The 18,156-nt window shown below is 36.6% G+C and overlaps 1 protein-coding gene across 7 annotated transcripts in view; it reads left to right on the forward strand.

Annotated features, from left to right (window-relative positions):
• The window catches only part of UBE3D (ubiquitin protein ligase E3D), an 82,099-nt gene that overhangs the window by 6,493 nt on the left and 57,450 nt on the right, over nucleotides 1-18,156 (forward strand). For 5 of the 7 annotated variants that reach the window (XM_064651116.1, XM_064651119.1, XM_064651115.1 and 2 more), the window contains exons 4-8: nucleotides 180-411; nucleotides 4,664-4,733; nucleotides 7,197-7,266; nucleotides 8,054-8,162; nucleotides 13,223-13,392. In XM_064651116.1, the coding sequence (XP_064507186.1) occupies nucleotides 180-411; nucleotides 4,664-4,733; nucleotides 7,197-7,266; nucleotides 8,054-8,162; nucleotides 13,223-13,392 (651 nt within the window). Of the gene's footprint in view, nucleotides 1-179; nucleotides 412-4,663; nucleotides 4,734-7,196; nucleotides 7,267-8,053; nucleotides 8,163-12,211; nucleotides 12,299-13,222; nucleotides 13,393-18,156 lie in introns of those variants that run through there. The other 2 variants (XM_064651120.1, XM_064651121.1) reach the window with 2 other exon arrangements.

The following is an 18,156-nucleotide window of genomic DNA, read 5'->3' on the forward strand; positions in this document are numbered from 1 at the left end:
GCTTTCTCAGAATTCACCCAAAGAAAGTGCCTTTGACTGAAAAGAGAGTCAAGTATTTCTTTTGAGAAAATGCCATACTTCTCCTTCCTCCCCCTCTTTGTCAGGAGTCTAAGCTCTCTTTTAGTATCTTAGAAAAGAGTTATAATATATTGCAATGTTTGTTTCTTGTTCCCTCTTAGGAAATTTCTTAGAGTTCTTCCTCTACCGAGTGAAAACTGGAATGATTTAGTTGAAGAGTGGTGTTGTCACCCTAACCCCTTTGCCAGAAGCGCTTTGCACCCTCAGCATGATGACTGTTTTCTTGGAGACACTTTTTTTATGTTGAATTCAGGAAATGAATCACATGTGCCTGAATCTCTCATGTGCTGCTCAGAGACTGGACACCATGCTTCGCAGAGTGGCTTCAACTTGGTAAAGTATTTTCTTAGTATAATTCTCAGGTGAATGCATTTAGACTTTTTTAATTATAAAGTACATTTTTTTATTTCCTGGCTTGTTTAACTTGTATGTATTACAAAGCTGTTTTGAAGGTCATTGAGAGTTCTTGACATCCAGTTGTACAGAAGCCAGAAAATATTCTATGCTATGTTTTACGTTTTTTAATCTCACAGCAGTCTTGATATTGACCTAGATATGCAAGAAGACCTTTGTCCTATAAACTGAATTAGAAGGTTTACATTTATGTAGTTCTAAACCCAAAAGTTTTCCCCCAAAAATATCCCGAGTGAAGGGCAGAAGGGCATTGAAATTCAGTAAGATAATAACTGTAATGGGTTAGGTATTTGTCAAAGGACAGTGGAGCAAAGAATGAGGAGGAAACTGAAGTAACAATTATTTTTCTTCTCAAACTATGACTGGATGCATAACCATAAATATGATCACAGGAAGGTGGGAATTTTTTTTCTTTTTTTTTTTTTTTTTTGCTTTAGAAAGACTTAGAAATGTGTTATGGGTTCAAATGTGGCTGTCTTCTTAGAAGGAAATTGAGTTTGTTTGACTGTTCTATCTAGAGAGGGGGCCTGCCATGTCACATTATAGCTCTTTGTGTGGATGTTTCTGAGGTGTTCCAGGATGGGATATATTCATCAGTTGAGTCTCTAGGAAGAAGGCTATCATTTGGCTCAGAAATGTCAAAATTTGTTGTTTCCAGGGAAAAAACATTTTTAGGGATGCTGATGTTTCAATGGCGGGATAAAACCCATGAAGAAAGAAAATTCAGTGCTTTACTCGTCCTGGAGGTATAGCACGTGTATAAAATTTCAAGCAGTAATCTTTTCTTCTGCCAGAAGAACATCCAGGAATTTAGTTCATCAAAGCCTACATTTCCATAAAGCTTGTCTGCGTTTATGCTGACAAGGGTTGGGCCTGAAGATGCTGTGTTTTCTCACAATACCAAGTATTAAACCTAACTATTGAAATCCTTCTGCAATTATGGGAGCCACTGCAGCCTTGGCAGTTTGTGTCTGTAACAACTGATGACTTTCTATATCCAGGTTCCCAGCGTGAAACTTTTAATCTGTTGAGAACTAACACCAGAGACCCTGATTTCCATCTGCTGCTGCTGCTGCTTATTAGTGATTTGTATTATCCCCAGTAAAATTCTCACAATTCAGTGGTTGCTGGTGCAATGCCTGGGGAACAGTTTTGTCCTATAGTCCATATCTCCAACTCTTACTGCTGTGGTCCCCTTCATTTCTTGTTCCATTGTTCTTTGAAAAGCAGAATATGGGGAGGGGAAAATAAGGACTGGTACCCTGAAAGGATATCAGCATGGGAGAAGCAGATTAATTTGGATTAACTCTGTGACAATTGGAGTTATTTCTTCTAAGTTTCCTTAAGAAGGAGGGGGAGTAGAAGATTATGAATTTCAAAGAGGACAATGCTTTCTGCCAGAGGTCCCCAAAATGAATTCTCACATTTCAGCAGTCTTAAAAGAGATCTTAGAAGAACGGGAACAAATATGGGAAGAGGCAGGGTGTGTGGAGTTCATATTGCCCACTTCTTCATCAGTCAAAGAGAATGTTTGGCAGCAAAGGATTGTTTTTGAGACAAACACATAATAAAAGGATGCAGAACAAGATTACAGAAAAGATGTTACAGAGATGTGAGTCACACCAGGATAACAGAAGGACTTTTAAATGAGGGAGAAGGCTGTTTTATGTCAGAGGCATACTATAGTAGTTTAGTGTAATGAATTTTCATGTTTGCTTCCTTAAATGCCTCAGAAACGTCAACATGAAGAGCTATAATGTGGGTCTCCTTCTCTAGATAGAACAGTCAAAGAAACTCAATGTCCTTACTGTGTCCTAGGAATGTTAAGACAGCCACATCTGAAACCATAACATATTCCGATTTTCCCAAGTCTTTATAAAGCTAAAAAAAAAAAAAAATTGAGAATGTATTGCTTGTTTGTGTCAAATCCCTCTTTCTACATCTTTCATACTAGCAGTGAATTCTCATTTCTGTGTTTGCTTATTTCCAGCATCACTCAGTTGCCAAGCAAATGAGCAAAACTCTAAGATCCAGCAGAAACTGGACTAATAAGGAAAAAACCCTCATACTGAAGGAGAAAATTCTTCCATAATATAAGTAATAGAAAGTTACAAGCAAGACCGATTGCTATTGGCATAAATGTTCTCATTTCAGATAATTTTGTTGCAGCCTGCCCCAGTATGAAAGTTCTTTCCTAATTGCATTGCAGTTCTTTCGGAAGTGTTCGCCTATGACCAAAATAGTAGCAGGAATGTACCAGAGATGCTTAAACAATGTTTTCCAGACTCCAGTGGGACCAAGACAGCATCCGTCCACTGCAAACATATTTTTCACATCTATTAGTCTTCCAGTGTAACATAGTTTTTAAATGTCACATGGTATTGCAGCATCCTAATAGTATCTCTTGGGGAAACTCTTTTTCCCTGACACCATATCAGGGATCCTTAGGAATAGAAACAGAAAATATTAGGCTTGTGATCCACCTCCACCTGCAGATTGCCAGCAGCTGCAAGTTGTCAAATAGATATATTGATTTAATTAGTCAAGCTAGAACTGTTGCTTTTTCCATTGAAGCATGATCCAATGAGGTAGTGGTGTTTTTTTAGTACCGTACTGCACAATTCTCAGCCAGCATCTGTAACTGTAGTCAGAAGAAAATACTCAAGTTGTAGCTTTCAAGGAAGTACTGTATATATTCTATACTTGTACTGTGCAGTATTTGTACCTGTCTCAAATACTGGTATTCACAAAACCTTGTCTACTTATCCTTGTTTTTCACATCAAGCAAGTGATTTTACTGTGTATGTTTGAGAGGAGTAGCAAGGTGGGAATTGGGAAAGGGGGTAAATGCATATATATATGAACCAAATATTTCTTCTGATCTCCATAACAAGGGGGCTGTAGTTCCAACGTAGTCAGCTCTTGGGCTCTCCCTGGGCCATTTAGTTTGATTCATCATTTGTGAGCATGACAGACGTTATATATATGTACTGCTTTCAGACCAGAGCTGTAGCGTGCTACATCCAGGTTAATAAGCCCACACAGAACCAGTTTTGGACTCTGGATTAAAGTAGGAGTTGTGTTTACTTGTTTGATACTGAATTTAAATATTAACACTGTAATTAGCAGGAGTGTTATAGGGCAGATTTCATGCTGAAAGGAGATCTTTTTCAAAGGGCAGTAATGGATACATAAGAGTAAGGCAAGTATTGAGTTATATTTTGGAGATTGTAGAGACTCCTTGAACTAAATACTGTTATCCACATTTTTTATTTTTAATAAGACCTTGATGAACATTTCCTCTGAATTTTTGAAGACTTTCTGAACTTGTGTATACTTTCACTATGAAAAATACTTTCCTATAGTGAGTACCAAACTATATTATGCATTGTGTGACAAATGCTTTCCTTTTCTTTGATGCAAACAGAACTCGATGATCTCAGAGGTCTTTTCCAACTTAGTTGATGCTGTGATTCTAAAATTTTATGGCATGAGCTATGAGAGCAAATCTTTCTATTCAGCTTTTCCTAAACATTAGTGATTTTATGTATCTCAGTGATAGCCCTCAGTTTTCTGTCTTCTGTGCTTCTTTCTATTACATGTATTTTCTTGCCACATATGGAGACTGTTTTGCGCCTCTGACAATTATTCTTTGTCAATACCTTTTCTGTTTCTGCTTGAATTGAGGGAGAAAGGTTGTTCAAGAACAGAATAGACTGCATCTTTCTGGAATATCATGCTATATTGTGTTCTTCAGCTCTTTTCTAGTAATTTTAAACAGTCTGTGGACATTTTGTACTATCTGCTGAATGTTGAACTGGTATTTGACTCATATAAAACTGTCCAGAGTGGCTAGAACTTTTTACTGAGTAATGGTATTCACTTTGCATCATACTATTTTATGTATATATTATGGAGTACTTCATTTCATGTGCATTATTTTGCTGTGAGATCAGGATATATTGCCAGATTTTAAAACTAGTATGGAACTTGCAAGCAAGTCCAGCTATAGAGAGCTGAAGTAGTGAAGGCAAATCTGTGTGCATGTAAACATAAAGAGAACAGAAAGAAGTATGAAGTTTACTGTCTACTCTGCAGATTATATTACAATTATGCATTCCTTTTTCAGAATATCAGAGAGACATTTAAATGATATTTCTTTGTCCTACAGAAATCAAAGGAAAATACCAGAGTAATTTGTAAGCGCTGCAAGAAAATGCTGGGAGAAACAATATCGTCAGGTATGAGTGTGCAAACAAAACTAGACTTGACTGTATCAACCATTGAGCACTGGAGGTTAAAAACTCTGAAGAAAAGTAGTTTTATCAGTAAGCTGCAGGGCTGATTCCTGTGTGTTCATCCCATTTCCTTCTGGAACAGATGAGGTTGTTTATTCCACTGTTAGACCTTGAAAGTGACTTTCAGCAGGGATTTTCCTCATCCTTGTTTCTGTGGCATATTTGGCTAATTTCAAAGCTTTGGAAGACTCAATGCATGATTCCAGTTTATTAGGAAGCTCGGTAAAAAAAGGAGCCTTGAGAAATTACAGGTTGTTTATTTTCCTGTCAGTTCTACAGAATAATTGAGAGGCTAATTCAGAACTTGATCAACACAGAACTAGAAGCTGAAGATATGGTTGCTAACAGCCTGATTTTGTGGGAAGAAAGCCTTGTCAAAGAAGCAGGTTATGTCTCATCCTCGTTTGATGATGAGATGATGGTTTAAAAGTGTAATTATACTGGATCAGCAGGGTCTACGAGAAGTAGTCTAAAAATCTGGTCGTATTTAAAATTCAGCTATTAACAGGAGAGCAGCAATGATAAGACTGTTAGTAGCAGGGTTCATTCTTTCATTCTCCCTCTACTCCACTGCATCAGTCAGTGTGAGCCTCTTTCAGTTCAGACATCTGGTGAATATAAAAACTTCTCAGAAAATGCAAAGCCTGTTTTAGAAGTAAGTCACGAGGTGATGCAAGACAGAAGGTCTTCTGTACAGAACGTTCTGATTGTCCTGTACAGGGATCTGAACAACATGGGCTTTAATAAAACCAAATTTAAGGTAAAATGTTTGAAAGCCTCCAAAGGAGGATGTGACTTTGGGAAAGGAGTGCTTGGAAAAGAGCATGAATAATAGGGTCATGAGTAATAGATGCCTTAATCTAAGCCTTCAGATGGTTGTAGCACCCAGTAATTGATATGATTGATATAATTGGTGGGAATAAGTAAAGGCAAACACTGTGCATGGATTTGGTGTGGACTCTGCACATAGCTGAAGTTAGATAGCATATCCATTGTTTTGACCACGTTTCTTCAGTACTGTAGGAAATTTAGGTAGAGTTCAAAGAACAGACAAACTAACCAGCAATATATGGTATAAGTCTAGGCAGAACCATCTCTGTGAAAAGGATCTAGAGAGCAAACTTGACTGTCATGGTTTGGTACTTCCTCCTGAGCAGATATCAGTGCCTTGACGATAAAGCAGGATTAGAGTGGTGTAGCTGTGGAGGCCACATTTGGATTTGAATTTCTCCCTAACTCTACCCACAGACACTTGTATGATTTTTTTCTTGGGAAATCACACCTTCTATGTCTCTGCTAGCAAACATCTCCTGAATTCTCAATACCTTTGTAGCAGTAGCACTAATTCCTTAGTCAGGGTAGTGGGTGAGGAACTAAAGGGACTGAACTTTATTTTCCTCCTGTCTCCTCGGACTAGTACAGCGTGGAGAAGACTAAGTTAAACTTAGAGGTAAAATATAATTTCCTAACAGTGAAGATAATTTAAAAAGTTATCTAGTACTTATCTAGAGAAGGGATTGGATTACTAAGGCTTTGGAGTCTTTAAAACACATTAAGTGTTTTCCTAAAATGCTTACTTTCATCTAGTTTTAATGGTATGTGTGGACAGAGATCAGATGAGATGATCCTTTTCACCCTTAAAATTTATGGAACCGATGAATCTTCCAGCTATTCACATACTAAGGCTCAGTAGAATGTATTTATTACTCTCTATATTTAACCTGTTTTGCTGGCCCTCTCATAGGCTATGTTTGCAGCGTAGACCCAGATCTTCAATATGATCGTCTTTGACCTGACTTTATTGATGGGGATTAAATTATGTCCTCAAACACTTACATTTAGTGTTAAAGGCTGTCTTAGTGAAGCTTTTGGTGAACATTGAAACTCAGAATGTATGCAGTGCTAGTGTTGAGTAAGTGTGATTTTTGGAAAGAAGTTCCATTCTGTTCTTTAAGCAAAGAAGAAAATTATTCCCCTGTGTGTGCTGTTATTAAAACTGTCTCTTGTGATTCACTGCAGCATTACTGAGCAGCAGAGGGTACTAAAATACTTATGTAAGCCATGCTGATCTCAGTGCTTTAGGGAAGTCCTTTCAATTCATCTTTCAGGTTTGGCTTGAGCTCTTGCTTTGTTTCAAGGTGATTGTTCCCAGCGTTAACAAAGATCAATATGAATGATAAATTGCTGATCATGTAATTAGCTCAGAACAGTTTTCTTCAGGCAATGTAGGTTTTTTGTTATGGTTGCTTCACCTCCTACAAACCAAAGCAGAATTTGACCGTCTGCTGCATTTCTTAATGGAGCACTGAACAAATGTTTAATTAGTTTAGCGATAGGCTGTCTTATAGTCTAATCTTAACAAGTTGGTTATTCTATTATACTTCAAGAATGTTTTTGTCATTTTAGATACCATTAAATATTATGTCACCGAGGTGATTATTCAACCATCTGAGGGAAGTTTCAGCCCAATACCAAGGTAACAAAAAAAAATCAGGTAATTTGCTCATGTGTATGTTTTAGAAAGGATGCTAGAAATGCTCTAATGTTGTAGTTTCTTGAATAATTACATATAATTAACAGTGCAATTTTACGTAATCATCCCAGAATTAAGCATTGTAAAGGTAATGTAGTTTGAATTCACCTATATACAGTTCTGTTTACTCGTCTTTGTGTGTGACACAGGAGAGAGATTGTGTATAATTTGTCACAGTCTCTCACTATTCAGATGATAAACCAAAATGAAATACTTATTTTTTGAACTATTTAAGCTTACATGATGTCTGATGACTAATTATGGAAATTGAAGGTTACATCATGTAAAGTTAAATTAAGTAAAGCTTGAAATATTTAATTGCAACTGAGATTTTTGAGATTTCAAGCAATTCAGTTTGAAATTAAGACTAAGATGAAACAGAATCTGATCTATCTATCTTGTATCATGTACTACCATTAGTCACAGTTCTCTCTTTTTGTAAATTGTATTTGAAATACATGCATCGTTCTGAACTTTGTGTGAAGATCATATATGTAAAGGGAAAGCTTTTATTCAGCATTTGACATTTGGCATCAGCCCAAATAAGGGATGTGGAGCAATTTAGAATGCTGGTCTGTTAAAAAATTCCTGTTGCAGGAAATAGAAAATTGTAGGATATAGCGAAATTGCCAGTATGGAGATACTCATGTATCTGTAGTGCATTGATATGAATGACTTTGCCCATTTAACTGTTATGAAAACATATAATATGTGGTTCATTCTTAAACAGGTCTCAATTTGTGCAGAGCATGGTTGCTCAGTGTCTTTTGGAATTATCCTCTGCTAAAAGCACATTTAGATTCACTGTAAAAGGGGATAATGGAAAAACCTATATTCTGGTAAGTTTTTAAATCTTCATCTTACTGAAAAAGTTTAACCTATGTATCCCAGCTCCTAAAATTTATTATTTATGCTGTTAGTTACTGTATCTTTAAAGAAAATTAACAAATTCAAATTCTTGAAGTAGTTCTGAAGAGTTCTGTTCAAGTAAGAAATCTCCAAGTTCTTTAATGTAAGTAGATGTGCATGTAGAAATTTTCTCTTGTTGTTACATTAATGCAAGTACTACAGACACACCAGAAGTAGCACTGGTTTGTATTCAGAAAACATGGAAAGTTTAAGTTTTAACTTTTTAATATATATCTCATCTTCTTGCTCCAGTGCTTCTTATCTTTAATAACAAGAAGTGAATCAAGTTGCATAGCATCTTTCCCATGTATTGTCTTAAGTCAGCAGAGACTACTAATGTAGTCAGTACATTGCATTGCAAAGTGAAGTGCAAACAAAACTAAAATTGCCTGTTATACTTAATGTTCCAATGCTGCTAAACTTGATTAAGCTTGATATTTAAATAGTGACAGCTAGCTTCCTCAAACTTTTAAGATGGATAGGAATTATTTTAATACTATACACTTGTTGTAACTAAGGGTGTTTTCTTTTATTCCTGAACTAAATATAGGTATAGCGTTTGTATTTTTGCAGTTTATACAAAAAATTCATAGACGCAAAGATAAAAAAATACATGATTATAGATTCCTGCCCTGGATAAACTTATAGATGCACTTTCTTGAGGCAGACAATCTAATTACATAAATTGTTTTATATATGAATTGTCCAAGTTCTATTATTTCTGAACACCCAGGTGCTGAAGAAAGTGTATATCTCTTGCTTTTAAGTAAATTTTAGTGCCAAGATAACATTTGTACAACCACTGAGAAATACCTCTTTTGTGATGGCAAAATTAAGGTTTCATGAGTGGACCTGTAATTGTCACTATGTGTTATCTAATTGAGGAGTCATTAAAAGTTGTGATTTTTCCTTTGTAGCTTACGTGTTTCCAAGTTACCTAAAATTCTGCCTCTTAAGTCTAGTAGCTTACATAGAACAAACTGGTTATTTGCTAACAGAAAAATCACTTTGTTTAGTAGATTGCCATTACTCTTAGCTCTGAGTTGCATTTTTGCTGATGTATTGATTAGAGGAGCAGGCTGAATGAGATAGGGCTGGCTTCTGATTGGCATCTCTTCCTTTTTATTAGTTAGTTACTAGTTTTTTGGGGGTGTTCTTTGTGTTTAACATCAGAAAGCCCTTACTAATGTCTGGACTTAGGTTCTGGCAACTGTATACACATCAACAGGTGTTCTGGAGTTGTGGTTTAAGTCTTAGGGCTCAGAGGCCTTGTGGACACAAGTATAATTTAAACACTGTTTATATTAATGATTGTCAACAGCTAAACAGTAAAAAACGTAGGTGCTTGAGGCTGTGAGTATACAGCCAAGTTACACAAGGAGTCTCATCACTGATGCATCGTGAACCAGCTGTCCCACCTGTTTGTTTTGATAATGAGCCAAAGATTGTAGTTGACAGTGTTTGTGCTTACATACATGAATGCCCACAGCTTAGGGTGTGTATGTGATAATTAGGGTTAAGGTTTCTCACGAGTATGTTTAAGTTTTTTTTAAACCACAGATATTATGTACACTCGTTTTCCGTGTTTCCTCTGTATGTATCACTTAACATTACCAGTTATGCTATTTGCAGATATCATAATATGAGTTTCTGTTGTTTAAGTTATACTTATTCTGTTGTCCAAGGTATATACTACTTATGTTGGGCGTATTTTTAAAGGATGTCAATAAATAAAAGTCTCTTTGTCTCAGGAAAAAAAAAAAGTGGTGCATACAGATTTCCTTATTTATCCTAACTATATGTCTGCCCTCTCTACCTTCTGTAAAAGGTGAATCACTTGCCTCCTCTCTTTGCTAAACTGTTGAAGTGTTCCCTACCTTGCATGACTTACAAGCTAAGAATAAGAGGAGGACAGCAAATGGGCAGTGAGATAGGAGAACATGAGCAAAATGGTACATTATTGATCAGCATAGCAGCATCTTAATAGATGTCTGTTTTTTCTGTACTATTAAAAAGTATAACTTTGAAAGAGGTAAATAAGTAGTTTTCTGGATAGATACAGAGAATTCATATAATGGATGGGATCAACCTGATAAAACCCAAAAAGATACATCTATGAAAATCAAGAAGTGTGTGGTAGAGTTTAAATACTATCTCCAGTCTTTCAGTACTGAATGAAAGACCTTTTCCGGAGTGTAAAGTGCCTTGAAAGTAAGGCAGCCTGTATTTCAGGAGTGACTGGAGAGGGAGTGGGAAGATATCCCAAGAAATTTAATGTGTAACAAAATGGGAGAGACCTGATTGTTGGGCCATGTCTTGAAGAGGATGTGCAAAACAGGTTTGCATTTGTTAAGATTGGAGAAGGGGTGGAGGTTGCGGTGATCAAGAAGTACGTTAATGAGAACCTTGCTGAGACTTAGCTACCCAGTTCTCTTAGCGACCTTTATTCTTTGTGAAATATGTGCAAACCACATCTTTATCTGCACAGTCTGAATGTGAGGACAAAGTAGCTGTAATGAAAGATGTTTGCATTAGTGACCTGTGTGATGATAAAAGTAATAGTAATGCCTGCAATTACTAAGAAAGAACTAGCAAGGAAAAATAAAAGCTTTTTTTTAACCCAAATTAAGTTTGAATTGATGCCTAATTGTTCACAAGACTGTAGTATTTCACTACCTGGATTGAGTCTTGTGAAGTATAACTGAGATAGATTTGTTGTAGCTTTTCTCCTAAGAACATCTTTGAGGTCTATTGACAAAGTGATTTAAAAGTGAAGGAAAACAATGAATAAAAGACCAACAAAAACCCAGAGACTTTCTTCTTATGCTGTCATTTCAGAAAAAGTCATCAATCGCACTATTAATGAATTATAAACTTTATATATTTATCTTTCTGTAAAGGTTCTTTACTTACTGGAGTTAATATGAAGGGAAGTTGGTTGTGCAAGCTCTGCTGTACAAAGTGGTAGAAAGGAAGGAAAGATAGCATGTTGTGAGTAACGTAGTTGAAAGCACAGATCAAAATATGAAATTGTCTTAGCCAGAAATAACATAAACTGCTTTGAGTCAACACACTGAGTCTGAGTGAGTGGTTGGTCGTTCAGACCAAAAGCAAGATCGAAATTAATTCATGCATGAGGAAAAGAATGAAAATACTGCTGAAAGAAGTAAATGTAGTTCAGAAGTTGATTTTCTCGTGGCCAGGAGTCCTTCCGCCCCCATTTTCTTTCTCTGTACTGTGTGCTAAATTATTAATACAGACCTGTTACATTGCTGTTGAGACAAAGACATATTCTGAACAAGTGGTAAAACATAATTGTCAGATGCCATATATCAACACTTGTGGTGGAAAGAAATGCTTGTCAGATGGAACCATGTTGCAAATGAAATGCTTTAGTTGCTTTCTGTAAGGCAAATTGCAGAAGGATTCTGAAAGGAGTAGACATCTATTGGCTGCATTGTTCCCTAGACTAGTTTGAAGCATATTCCCCTTCTGAAAAGCATCCCAGGAAGCTCCTTCACAGGGAATTGATAGTAATTTCAAAAGGAAGAAATTCTGTTTCGTTAAAACTAAAATTGTTCAGAGTGGCCTGTGTGTAAAGGGCACTTCTCTTTTTTCACCATTGTCTCCAACACCTCCTCAGCACTTGGCTTAAAGCACCTTGTGTAATGGTCCCAGCTAATGAGGTGTATTTTGCACTTTAGGCTATAAATGTGTAGATTGAGTTACCAGAGCAAAACTGATGAACAACCACTTGCTAAGCCAAGTGCAGTTGCTTGTCATCATTTATGTGCATATGCTAAAGTGATTCTCCTCCTCCCATCCCTCCCAAGCTATCTTTATCAATATATCTCATTCCTTTTTTATGAAGCTTCCAATGTAATGTTCTGAGCCTTGGGCTCTGATAAATTGTGACTGTCACATTCAATTACAACATATACTATGTGTCCTGTTAATGGTGGCTTTTTCCCTCCACCAGGGGATATCATGTGTCTGCTACCTAACATCATGTAACTTGTTTTACTTGAAGCTGATTAGATCATGAGAAGCAGAAGATTGCTCTCTGGTGAGCAGCACTGCATAAATCCTGTTTTCTATGATAAATATTTCATATATAAACATTTCATACAGGCTCTGCACTTGCAAAAATTGATTTCCATTGTTAACTCATATCACTTCACTGCTGCAGGCTGTGAATAAAGGAAAAGCCTGACTTTTTGTACAGTGTTTTTAGTATGAAAGCCCTGGTTCCAAGTCGGAACACTGATGCCCAATCACATAAAGATTAAATAAGATCCTTAATGTGATGCAAAAAGTTCAGATTTCTCAAAACTCGCTCCAGTAAATATCCCCTGAATTGCTGGGAGCAAATAGTGCTGAAGAATGCCAGTCCCATTATGAAATTTGATAAAGATTTATTTTCCAAGTAAGAGTTTGTTACAGCTGTTTGTAAATCTCAGTGTTCCTTTTAGACCATGTTAATTGGTGTCTTCTTCCTTGCATGTCTTAGCTCCGTCTAGTCATGACTACCACTTATAAAAATCCTCAATTTTTGGCACTTTCGGTGAGCAGTCTTTCAGTTCCCTGTCTTTAGCCCTCAGTTGCTCAACACCATATGCTTGACTACCTCCAAAAAAACCCAAAAGAAATTGGAGAAATAATCCATCTGCTACTGAAGGAGATGACTTGGGACTGTTTTGTTACTATCAAAGGAAGTGTGCTACACTCAATAAAAGAGACAGCTTCACAGAAATGATCTTAAGAGTGACTGTGATAAATCAGGCATCAGTTCATTGTATTAATCCTTTTTTCTCCACTAGGTGCTGTGCAGACTGTGCTGAATAATAAAATGTCAATTTATGTCTGTTAAAACTTTGTTGGAAACTTTGTAAGAATGTAGCTTTAGTATCAGTTGATTTAGAGTCAGAGTAAAGTAACAAGTTGAAATTGATACAATCTACAGTAAAATAAATTATTTCTTCATTTATAGATATGGCTTTTAAATTCTGACACATTGCTGGTGGAGTCTTTAGGAAGTTCCTCCTCTCTCAGTGTTCTTACACTGTTTGGAGATATTTTCATGCCTAGCTCTGGACCAGTGGGGACCTGGAATGCTGTCAAAGTCCTTTACCAACCATGCATTAAATGCAGAAATAAGGAGTAAGTACAGCCTTTTATGAAGTCAGATTCTGATATTTGATTTGCTTTGCATTAGTATTTTTTTGATGTTCATTTTTTAAAATATTCTTTTAAGCAAAATGCCAGAGAAGTAGTATTTGGTTTCTGTTAGGGCCAGAGAGAATCTGGTTGTTAAATTTTTCCACTCTGATATTAAAATATAGACCAAAGAGTTATGATTTTTCTAAGGACACTTGTAGATAACTTAGATATTAGTGTTTAAATTTAATTTGCTTTCAGCCTAGTGGTAACATTATTTCAAAAAGAAGCAGGGCCCTAAGAGAAGGGGAAAGAGAAGAGGTGAGGGAACTAGTTGAGTACAATATCATATAAATGTTTTACTTGGAAGTATTCAAGTCTGTCAGAGCCCTCATAAAGGAAACATTGGATTTCAGCAAGCTTTGAATTCAACATTATGAAAAACATACACTGCCTAACATGTTAAAGCCTTTATCTGTTGGAAAGCAAAGATAAGAGAATATTGATTAAGCAGCGGCTCCAATGTTTGCAGGTGATGGAGTATGATTTTAGCATAGTTTTCTGCATTTGTTTTTGCAGTGATAGAGAAAAAAGTATTGATTTTGTATAAGTCAGACTTAAATAGTGGTTTGGTATTGTTATTTCTTTAACCTTTTGGAAACTAGATGAAAAATTTAAATAGATATGAATGTATTTAGAATTTAGAAGACAGTCCCTCCAGACTCAGTCAAGACACAGCTAATTCATAGCCCAAGACCTCATAGAAGTACAGCGAAAATGTTGTCTCACACAAACTAGCAAAGCTGTGTATGATTTTAATATTTTTGTAGGAGAAGCATACACCTTGCAAGCATGTATGATTCATCGTAATGTGTTTATCCTGGGTGTTGCTAAGTGTATCCTTTTTGTTTTTCAAACAGATCCAATGCTAAATAGCTGAAATAAACTGACATAGGGAAAGAATACAAAATTCTAATATTTAGCAAAAAGGTCACTCTACATTGTTAATGTTATTCATGTAAGAAAAAATAGCTTTATTAATGTAATAGCCTCAGAAGCTGGCATTGGAAAACCTCTGTGATCCAAATGTTATTTAATGATCCAAAATACATCGTAAAGCGTTATCACTTAAAGTGCTCCTTCTGAGAATGGGAGATATGGCAACCTGATATAAGATGAAAGATATTTCACATACCACTCTTAAGTCTTACAGAAGTGTAACTTACAGTTTTGCTTTTCAAGTTTCAGTTCTATATCACTGAGAAGATTGAATTACCTTAACACACGATCAATTACTCTGACATGTTATTGAGATAAAAGTCGTATCTACTTAGTCATTTACCTAGCATTCACAATTCCTTTTCTTGAATGGAGTTCTCAGCAGCAGAATTTTACTGTGAAATTATATTCAGTTCTTTCCTCAGACAGACTTGTTACAAATCACTTTTTTCTGAAGATTATTTTGTATTTATCTTTGGGATTTTGCACTGAGCATAAGGCACAACTGAGGTTTTAATTCTTATCTGACAGTAATTGACATTTTTCCCTGTCCAGTCCCTAGACAAATGCAACAATATAAGAGAAAGAACAGAGGATTCTTTTAAAGGTTCAGAAACTAAAGGAACTGTTAGTTTGGTATTGTTTTCCCATTTTTATATTTCTTAATAAAGTACAGTAAAAAGGACATTAGCACTTCATTTTGTTTCCACTAACTCATGCCAGTTGGCTGGAATTACTGCTTGGATCTGTGAAATAAGACTGAAGTCTTTCTGTATTGAACATGAATGTAAACACAGTGGAAGGAAAAATACCAAGACCAGTACAACATATTTAATGCAATGTGTTTGCATTTAGATCTCAAATATTATTTCAAGAATTCTGAACCAAGCATGCAAGTTCCAAATGTTTTAGATGCCCACATTTCAATAATAATTATAATATTACCCTGCTTGCTTCTATGTACACCTGCCTTTGAAATAATGCAAAGGTTTCAGAGCCCATGGCCTGCTCCCCATGAGTGGGGAGTAAGCAAGGACACCTTCTGTGTAGGAAGCAGTCAGCAGCAAGTCTGCTTGTGACCTAGACACCAACAGACACCAATAGCTACAAGGCATAAGCATGCACTCTGGTAACCTATTGCACATCAGAGAGCCTCTTCAGTTGCTGTGAGTCCCTGGGTACACTCGGGTCCTGTCCAATTCCTGCAAGGCGGGAATCTGAACTGTGTAATGAGAGGGAAAGAAAACACCTTCCTTACGTGTGGACACTGCAGAGTCTGTGCTGGTTAGCTGGGCCATAGGTAAGACAGATTAAGGTAAACTAGAAGTAGAAGTATTGTTTGTAATATCTAAATATAATAACATAATCACATATTTGTAAAACACAGGTGATGAAATGAAACAAAATCTGTACTTAGTCTACTTACACAAGCATAAATCTACTTACTCTGAGAGAAATACATGGTTCCATGGTAGCAGTTGAGGTCTCAGGATTTGTGAAAGTCTCCCTAGGCAAACTGCTGCTGCTAGAGAGAGTCGGACTGGGGTTGCTTAATAATTCACATTCAGGCACCTTTTTTTGAAGTAAGCCTTAGGTTCAGATTCCTGGGGATTCGCTTGAATTTGTTTCTTATTGGGAGCGTAGTAGCTTTTATGTGTGATCTTTCTTTTCAAGACTTTTGAGATGTCAGAAGAAATTTATTGTCTCACTTCGAAACTCATTTTATTCCTTCTTTATTCAGAGCACAGTTTTGGAATTCTTCATAATTAACTTAATGCTTATTTCTCTTCCTCAGATAGAGAAGTACTTTTTTCCCCTTAAACTAGAAATTATGTCCTGTGAAGAGCACTGCTTCAGTGAGCAACAAAACTCTCTTTCCTCCAGTAAATCACTGACATAAATCTATCGCTGTACCTTACATTCAGTATTACTCTAAATGTTAACAATGTAAAGGAAACAAACATTTGAGTAGGATAAATGTCCATGGTTCATTACTGGCTGCTGAGTGGTAATTGCCCATTTGAAGTGATAGCTGTTTAGGGTTAGCTATCCTGAAGCCTGCTGTAAGAAAGCTGTGGTTAGAGTTAGACTGAGTATTGCTACAAAGGTAACCACTGGTGTGGCATCAACAACATGCTGATTTCGTGTTCAATTTGTTGATCTGTGTTGACCATCAGATCCTTTCCGGTGGATTGCAGTCTAATAAGCAGCCTTCCTCATCGTGTTTGCGCACATGTCCTTTGCCAAATTATATCCTGATTTGGTCCAGAACCTTTTTCTCTTTTGGCCATGGCCATTTTTGTTTCCAACATGTGGCCAGTGATGGCTCTTCCCAGCTCCATGTTGTCTGTGGAAGGAGAAGCATCTGTCTTGTTCAAGTCTCTGGGAGGGCGACTGAGATATGGGATAGGAACAAACTAAGAACATGTCATGTGGAGCCTCTGTCCATATACCTTTTTTTTTGGCAATGAATTGTTAACAGTTGTGCTCTCTATATTCTTTGTATGTTAGACTATGTTGCTTAAGAACATTCAGAAGCTTTAAAGGCGTTGTGAAGTTAAAATATGGCTAGGAATATCCAGACATGCTATTTATAGCGTAGTTCTTGGCATTTCTCCCTGCAGATCTGTTTTCCTCTGATCTTCTTGAGGGTAGCCTTTAAGTGTTGTAGTGATTTGTATCACTCCTTCAGCAGTTAAGCAGGGCTAGAAGCACTGTTATGTGTGATAACACAAATTCTGTATAGGTCCATCTACAGTTAGGGTTTCAGCCCTTGGGGGAGCTTTATGACAGTCCTTTCACAACAAATTAGTTGAAATTGCATGCTGTCAATGTCTTCTTATCACACATGAAAAAAGTGTCTTATGAATGTGGTTGAGTCCCATTAGAGAAGGATGCCTGGTGCCTTTTCTGTTCCATCCTTACTTAGGTATTTGTGGATCATGAGTATGTGATTATGTTCGTTCCCCCCACTTTTCTCTCTGCAAGGCTCCCTTTCTCCACCTACAAATCTGCTGTGCAGACAGAAGAGGTCTTCCTTTCAAGTAACAGGTTCTTGGCAAATAACACCTTATGCAGACAGCCTTGACTGGTGGGAGTGATAATGGTAAATACTGCTGAAGTGAGTGTGTTGTAAAAATGTATGAAGAAAATTGAAAATACTGTAACATGACAATTCAACCATAACTTGATCTCAGAAAATATATGTGAAGGTACAGTTAGAGGAAAATTGCACTTTTCCCTTTATAGTAGAGTGCTAGACAAAGCTTTGTCAGAAGGTCACTGAGAACTTTTTATATCTCATATGCATCTAGAGGCTCTGTGAATGGTTTACAGCTTTTGCAGAAGTCTTCTTTTGTGTAAGAATTTGCTGCTTATAATTTGAGAGTTGAAAAATGACTTCTAGAAATTGCTCATTTTATTAGCTTTAGAGGGATAAGAATAAGCTTGAAAATTGAGTTTGTGGCTGAAAACTTGGAGGTTTTGAGTCCCAGTGCTCTTAATACAGTCCATATATAGTGAGCTGTTTATGAAGCTGTTATTGATGTATTCCAGAATGTTGTTTATTTATCCCAAGAATGGCTCTTATTCTGTATATATCATCACGGCCGGGCTTCGCGAATGAAGATTTGGGAAGGGCTCTACCCACGTTTGTTACAAGCACGCTGGTGGTTAAAAAGACCAATACGAGATAGGCATGTCCTGTTGCAAAAGGCACAGCAGAAAGACTCCTTAGGTGGTATATTCTGCAAGACACGATTCTTTCTG

Source organism: Pseudopipra pipra, chromosome 3, assembly GCF_036250125.1.
Source record: "Pseudopipra pipra isolate bDixPip1 chromosome 3, bDixPip1.hap1, whole genome shotgun sequence".
In the NCBI taxonomy this organism is placed as follows: Eukaryota; Metazoa; Chordata; class Aves; order Passeriformes; family Pipridae; genus Pseudopipra; species Pseudopipra pipra.